Raw genomic sequence first — 8,268 nt, forward strand, 5'->3', positions numbered from 1 at the left:
CCTGAGAAACTTGATTACTGAACTGCATAAGCAGAGCTCATCCAATTTGAGTGTCCAAACACTCAAACATTCATTTGGTAAAGCACTATAGCTAGTTTATACAGTATCTCATCTTTGAACTTAAAATATGGTGCTCTAGAATCAATTAAGGCTAAATGTTTAAAGCATCAGCTGGACAACAAAAATTATTTGTTTAATCTTCTTAGTACATTAATCACTTATCTCACAGGCCCATCTCCTTGCTACAGGATCACCTTAATTGTTTTAATACTAAATTCCAAAGGCAGAATAAATGGTTGTTTTTCCTAATCATTGAGTTTTTTTTTTTTTTTTAACAAATTGGTTTTCTCACAAGCTTCATTAGTAGAATTAGCGTTCAGTTGGAATTTCTGAATGTATAGTTCATTTTGCCTTCTATCTTTGAACAATAGATTTTTATCAACTAGATGTTTTAACTTGTCAAAATTCTGTCTTTGCAGATAATGCCCGTAATGATGCGGAGCATGCAATTCTTCTTTGTTAATCCTCTTTGCACACCCAAATGTTCTAAATTTTAATTCATCAATGATCAACCATATCAAATTATCAATTATATCAGTGAGTGAACAATGCGATCTCTAGAATTCGTATATTTCATAGGAAAATGATTGATCAATGACATGATACAAAATACAAAAATATTACATGAAACAATCTGATACAGGAAAATTTGAGAAAAAGAGAAGTGAAGATGGAAAAAGGTATGTTTTTAATTACTTTGACATGGGTTCTGGTGCAGTTCAAATGTTCACTAGATGTGAAAAACCCTGGGATCACATGGAATGGTTCTAATCAAAGTGCTCGAGCTATATTTTTAAACTCATGCAAGCAATACCGCAATATCTTCTGGCGCTTATGGAGGGACTGCCGCTCGTTCTGAAGGATGTCAATTGCACCAGGTGCCACAAACATGTCCATGAATTTCTCATCATTCACAGCGAACAAATCTAAACCAATAGCCACCACAAGCCTGTCTCGACTGTTTCACCATGATTAAAAAAAAAGAAAAAACAAAGCAATAAAAAAAAATCACTAGATTTGTCAGAACAACCTATCATCATTAACCCCTTACCTATTATGAATACAATATAATAATTTAGGACTATAAGGAAAATTATGCATTGGAGTGCATGCAAGATTACAATTGGAACTGGATTCTGGTGTTTTACTTTTACATAGTGCAAATGAGTGAGCAGTTGCATATCAAGTGTGCACATGAACACGTTTATGCTTTCTCATGTTGTCTGATCATTAATTGTTTAATTTGTTTGCAAGAAAAGCTTACCAAGGAGTTAAAAATCCGGAGTTCAAAGTTGATGTGACACTTCGCTCAATGAGCACTTCGCGTATCCTTGCAAAATGCTGTGCAGCTGAAGAGCAAACATCTGAGTAAGCTGAGCCTGGTTTTGAACCAATATCGCCATTGCCAAATAGAAGCGTACTACCATTTTGGATTTGGTGATGATCCAAATTTCTGCTGTTGGCTATCATCCTTGGGTACCTTTTCCTCCCTCCAACTTCAATGCCATTCCCAGGGTCTTTCTTCTTAGCCCCTGCATGAATTATATCACATGGCTGATCAGGGGATGGAGTCTCAGGTACAGTCATTTGGCTTTCACGGAGAACATCTCTGGCTTCTGCATTTTTCCCTGGTGTTGTTTGCTGCACATTCTTTTCAGGAGGTATATTTTCCTGATCCCTTCCCAAAGCTTCATCTTGGAATGGTAGCCCACCATCAGAGAGGTCAAGACAAAATGGAGCCAGTGGAATTTGGTTGAATCTGCCGATTGAAATTGTGCCTAAGCCAGAACCTCCAAAGAAGTCATTTTCATGGAAAACCTGAGAATATGGGCTAGTTACTGAATCAAGGTGGTGGCGGACTAGTTGCTTGCATTGTTTTGCTAGATCCCTTATAAAGCGATTGTAAGAATGCCTCAAAGCAGCATGAAAACCAACATATCCATCTATATCTCCATTCTTCTTCCCATCTGCTCTCATGAAAGATGACCATCGACAGAATCAACTATTTGTCAGAAACAAATTATGATCTTAAAATAAAATATTGCAAAAAGGCATTTGTATGAGATATCACAGGACTGTTAATAAGATTGCAGTAAACATTTTCTCACAGATCTCGTCACTAATATTTTTTCTAAATTCTAATAGAAGGAAATGTTGCAAAAATTATCTAATAAAATTTGAACATGGCATCAGAAATCATTGATGCAGTGATGCCTCAAATTTGAGCATTTTAATAAGAGTATGTAAGATTGTATAAGTTTCTTGGCACATACATTAAGGGAAAAACAGTACTAGCATTGATGACTGACTAATGCGGACAGAGTGCTGGTGATGCAAGAACAAAATGGTTGATACATTACTTATATGTTACCTGATAAAAGTTAAGGGTCACATACATTAACAAATATCCCGTTTTCTAAGATATAGTAAGCTTGAATTGTTATAGCCTGAAATACAACAGTGAAATAGAATATCTAGTTTACAGATAATTATGTTCTACTTGACTCCAGATCTGCTACAAACAAGGCATGTACAATGGGTTATGTAACCCAATCAAGAGTGAACACGCCAATGATCCATATAACTGGTACCTGTACAAATGACTAGCATGTTCACTCTTCATTGGGTTACATAGCTGCTGTACACATCTTGTTTGTAGCAGATCCTTCCCCATTCAAAGGAGAAATAATTTGTACCTTGATATTTTTAATGGAAGATTAGTAAGGCAAGATTGGTTTCAGAAATGTCTAGCACTAGTAAAGATGGAAGAAATCAACTCTGAGATTAATTAGTGGAAAAGAATCATGCAATCTTGGAATTTAACCAAATTATTCTTCTCCTTAATCCATAATTCCATATCATACTTGCTCCCAATGATTATATATAACTGAAGGAACTTTCTACCAAATAACTTTAAGGAAAAACAATGAATCAATAAGGTCTGTTCACCCACATAACAGTGAAGACAATTGAGAAGAAAGTGGTTAGCTATTCATGAAATAAACTGTAAATGTTGGATAACAAAGAATCAAAGCAATGAAATGATTCTAAGCTTTAATTGTCTCAGATAGATATAAATCACTAATGCAGAAGGTCAAATATAATAATTATATAGCTGAGTGATTCTTGGTTGCATAGTTGAGTGGATACAGAGCAGTACCATGGTTAGCAAATAAAAATGATATAGGTAAAATAGCTACGAATAATGAGAACAACATGTGAGGTGTAAAGATTTAAATAGCTTACAATCAGAGGAGTTGTGACTGTGGTTACGTTCGATGGCAAGTTCAAAGAGGTTTCCCAAAACAAATGCAAGCCGATCACATGCAGTGTCCAGAAGTGGAGCAAGCCATGATCGAGCAGATGCACGTGCAATCTCTGCAGCTGCCTCTGATATTCCTCCACCCCCACCTCGCCTAGCATGGGAAAGTAGTATATTTGCAACCTGTGATACAAAAAGTAAAACTGTAGTCTTTAAAAATGAAAACCAAATTATTATAATTTTCAGTTCTGAAGGATAGTTAAATATAGAGAAGATTTTACCTTCTCCCTTGAGACTGGTGGGCATTCGATTGAATATGTAGCACAACGAAATTCATGCATTACCCTCTCAAAAGCGGCTCCTCCATAAAGCCTTAGGGTAGCATTAGGAGGCTTTATGTCTGTAGTAACCCCAGGCCAGCTCCCAACACCACTCTCTGATTGTTCCTCTTCTGTTGTTTTCCCCCATTGTTCTGGGGCAGGATCTGCTGCTCCATCAATCAATGCCCCCTTCAACCAATGAAAGAGAAGGTCCCATGTTTTACCAAGATAAATTCACCTCATGGAAATGCTCTTTAAAGACATAAAACAAATGATGATAGATAAGATTGTGAATCATATAACATACCATATGATTGCAAATAGAAGCGGCATGCAACATTGCAGATTTCCGAAGACAAGCAACATCAGATGTGGCTTGTATCTTGGAATCCATTCTGGCCAATTCAGCAGTGACTTCACTGCAGCGTTCTTCTAGCAAAGCAAGAGTTGCAGGTGCAGCTTCTTTATACCTCTTCTGAAGCTCAGACTCTAAGTACTCCTTCAGACAACTAAAACCAATGTAAGGTTTGAACTTTTCCTCATCAAATCCTCCATTGACACCCTCCTGCAGATGGTGGAGAACTTCTATGTCCACCTGAGATATTTGCCTGCGAAATTCCTCATTTGACACAGTACCCCTGTCCTTTGGCAAGGCCACAAAGAATGGATGAATGTTCTCCCCAAGGTAACCACTTGCACTTAGGTACCGATCCACTTCCCAACGGTCACTGAACTCCTGCATGGATTGATTTTCATAAAACATAATTAAACGTATTAGACCAATCTCTACTCCATATTAACCCAAATGTGATTCTACCAAAGGCAAAGGAGTTCTGTGATATCTCTATACCTTGAGTCTGTTATCAAACTTGGAGACAACAATAATCGTCCGTCTGAAGGTTGGATCAATTTCACGAATGCAATCCAACCAAAGCGATGAGCACCATTCAACACTACTTTGCTGAAGGAAGAGAAGAAGACGATGTGGAGGACTTGCTAACGACTTCACCATTGAAAGGATGTCATCAGGTGTATTCTCTGGTTCACCTTTCTTCGCCTGCAAATAAAATTATACTAGCCCACTAAGAATAAAAAATAATGGGAAATTCAAGTTGCAAAACATCCTCTAACATCCAGATTTTGAGGTAGAGTGACCTTAAGAACAAAGCCGGGAGTGTCAATTATGGTGAGATTAGGACAATGAGCATATTCTGCTCTCATAACAATTGGCTTTGAAGAAACTGCAGTTTTGGTCTTCTTCAGAAGTGCCTCAGTTCGGGACTTGATTAGATCTGCAATTGCAGATGCTGAAACAATAGGAGCTCCATATTCTTCAGAATCCTCATCCTGCATTCATTAGTCAAGGTTCAATTTTCTGGATGAGTAATGATGGAGAGTAACACAGTAACAACTTGAAACTTGAAGGATAAGTTTGAAGAAAATAAAACGAGTCTAGTAGGAGGAATTAATTATTAGGCTATGAATAAAGGGGCAATTTTCAATTAAACGGACCACTTATACATAGCAGAGTGAGAGACTCTAATAAGATGAGAAACAGAACAGTATCACTGATTTAAGAAATGAAGTGAAAATTAGATTAAACAAACCACCCAATCAAAAAATTTGAAGTGAAAATTGAATTAAACAAACCACCCAATCACTCATACATATCAGAGTGGTAGACTCTAACTAGATTATAGTAGCATAATACATAATTGCCAAGTACTGAAACCTATGATCCAGAAGTGCCTAAATCCTATCACATATTACAAACTATGTATATAGAAAGGAAAGATAGCCAACCTATTTTATGAATATCCTTTGAAAAGCAGCATTAAATAAATAACCAAAATTTGGGTTGGCATAAGATTCTTGATCGTGATTAGAAGAAAATCCATAATTCTACGATAGCATAAACATCCACCAAATGATGAATCAAAGAGAGGCTACAAGAAAATAGCTTAAATTCCAACATTGATAAGGTCGAGAACTCCAAATATTAGACTTCCAATTCCAAAATCAAACTTATCAGGGTTCATAAAAGATTAACCATCAAATGAAGCACTTGACGCTGGAATTTCCTACCAACAAAACCATCAAATTCAGAAGTAACGCTTGAAAACAAAAATTGTAGCATCATCAATACAAAAGAAAAAGGGAAAAAAGATGAGAAAACGCAAATCATAAAGCGCAACACCAGTATGAACAAAATATTAGAGTATCAATGTTCGTGGCGTCATTAACGCAAAATCAACATTTGCAAAATCCGAAGAAATTGAGAAGAGGACAATATCTAATAAATATAAAGAGAATGGAGCAACGAAACCCTAAAAACTTGAAATCAATTAAAATGAGATGGCAGAACCTGAAACCGGCAACGGGGCTCCAGTGCTGATGAATCGTGGACCATCTGAAGAATAAGAGGCCTACGGGTGCCCATTTCCACCTCCCGAACATTGAATCGGAATCCTAGGAAGGCTTCAAGAAGGGAGCTCTTGCCATCGGACTGACCTCCGAGAGCGACAATCTCTGGTATCGGAAGCTTCTCTCCGAAAGCAACCGCAGCTGCCTGCAAGCGATTATATGCTTCGAATCGAGACTTGAGTTCAGATGTAGGAGGATTCAACGAAGAATCCATGGAGCTCGGTTCTTGATGCATTCTGGAATTCGAGGAAGAGAAGGATTTCGGATTTGGGGTTCTGGTGGATGTGGTGACTGGTGAGGAAGGGGTGTGTGCTTCCTATTGAGAGTTTGAGACACGCAGTCACACTCACACTCACACACACACGAAGAGAGAGAGAGAGAGAGAGAGAGAGAGAGAATTCAAATTCGAATTTGAGCAAGGAATCCGTTGGAGAATGGGAGCGGGAGGAAGGAATGAGAATATGAGATCAACGAGAAGGCCTGAGTGCTAAGGCCCATTTCATGTTTCCACGTAGGCTTCATACGTGGGCTGGGTTTTCAATCATAACTTTGGCCCATACATGAGAAACTTCATCTGATCTGTTGGAAAAGTGAATGACTTCTCTTTCGGCTGACTTGAAGCAGAAGCAAGGCTCTTAATGTGTTCCATTTTGGATCCGATCCAATCCAAAGTAGAAAAGTAGAAAGGGCTCAGAGAAATTTTTGGTGGAAGGGGAACAAGGACAAGGACATGGGGCACAATATCTCATGGAGCAAAATTTGCCGACCAAAAACTTGGGGGGTCTGGGAATAAGGAAACCCTGAAGCCAAGAACAAAGCTTTGTTCTCAAAGTAAAAGCAAATATGGAGACTGCTTTCTTGCAAAAACCAATTGTGGGCAGAACTGATCAAAGACAATAAATACCTGAGAAACAAAAGTCTGTTTGGGTGCAAAGTAAGCAATCAGACTCAACATGGTGGAAACCAGTGATCAAATTAAGGGGGCGTTTTTTTTTTGGATTTTGAGAGGGGGAAGGTTGGTTAATGGGACTTTGGTTCCCATTGACCAAGAATTCCATGTTCTTTTTTCAGATTTATGTGGGGACCAGGGAAAGTTTATTTTCTTGGGTATACTTACTCGGGTAAGTGGTACCCATCTACTAGGTGGGTAAATAACTTTTCCACCTAGAGGGAAAGTTGCCAACACTTGAGTAGGACAAAAATGCCCTTTTTAATTATGGATTTTTATGGCTAAAATGGTCATTGCCTTATTTACATGAGAAATAAAAGAACATGCACTTACCCGGGTAAGTATTCCTTGGAAAAACTTACCCAAGTAATTGCATTTACCGAGATAAGTAACTTACTAAAAAGCGAACGAGGCCTAAAAGTAAAATAGAGAGTTCATGCTGCTGGAAAGTAAGTACAGGCCAACAAATTAATGCTATCCATGATCCGTGGGTTCCTTGGATTGCAGAAAATAAACCTGAAGGAAGGAGTAGGAGTGGCTCCAAATCTAAAAGTTAGAAACTTGATTAAGGAAGATGGCAGCTGGGAAATGAAAAAACTAGAATGTCTCTTTGAGGAACCCTCTGTGAGGGATACTGTTAATATCCCCTTTGGTGCGTGCCTTGGAAAGGGATGATAGGCTCCTCTAGAAGCATACCTCAAAGAATATTTTCACCGTGAGCTTATAGACAGTTCAGTAGACCAGCTTGTGAACCTTCAAACTCACATGTAATTTGGAAAAAAAATTGGGAACTGAAAGTCCCCTATAGAGGTCAAATCTTAATATGGTAATACTACTTAGGGATAGTAAAAGCAAAATTAGCATGCTGGGTGTGAAGGAAAGAAGGTGATACAAGTTGTACTTTCTATAACTCAGCCCTAGAATCACAAGAGCACCTCTTCTTTGAATGTAGTTTCTCTGAAGATGTTACGATCCATTTGTTCCATATTGGTAGTATGGGATGCTAATGTGAGGTATCCCACATCAGTAGTATGGGATGTTGTTGTGGGGTATATATGTGCTTGGGTTCCCTCCCTCTAACAACTAGCTTTTAGGGGTGAATGCTCCTAAGGCACATAACAAATGGTATCAAAGCCGATGGATCTCAGGGATTCAAGAAGGGCAGAGCTTGAAGTTCATCTTAGTTGTATTAAGAAGAACCAAGAGTGGATTTGGGCTCGTCTGGCAAAGATTGAAGACAAGCTCAACCAGAT

At 38.3% G+C, this 8,268-nt stretch overlaps 1 protein-coding gene across 1 annotated transcript; it reads right to left on the reverse strand.

Annotated features, from left to right (window-relative positions):
- Positions 1 to 602: 602 nt before the first annotated feature.
- DRP5A (Dynamin related protein 5A) lies at positions 603 to 6,438 on the reverse strand. The gene is made up of 8 exons (XM_010274122.3): positions 6,008 to 6,438; positions 4,798 to 4,989; positions 4,493 to 4,699; positions 3,950 to 4,378; positions 3,604 to 3,831; positions 3,307 to 3,505; positions 1,325 to 2,027; positions 603 to 1,018 (listed from the first exon to the last, which is right to left on the reverse strand). Exons 1-8 carry the CDS (start codon positions 6,299 to 6,301, stop codon positions 832 to 834), a joined length of 2,439 nt encoding a protein of 812 aa, XP_010272424.1. The 5' UTR covers positions 6,302 to 6,438; the 3' UTR covers positions 603 to 831.
- Between the last annotated feature and the right edge of the window lie 1,830 nt (positions 6,439 to 8,268).

This window comes from Nelumbo nucifera, chromosome 1 (assembly GCF_055504915.1).
Source record: "Nelumbo nucifera cultivar China Antique chromosome 1, China Antique-T2T, whole genome shotgun sequence".
NCBI classification, from domain to species: Eukaryota; Viridiplantae; Streptophyta; class Magnoliopsida; order Proteales; family Nelumbonaceae; genus Nelumbo; species Nelumbo nucifera.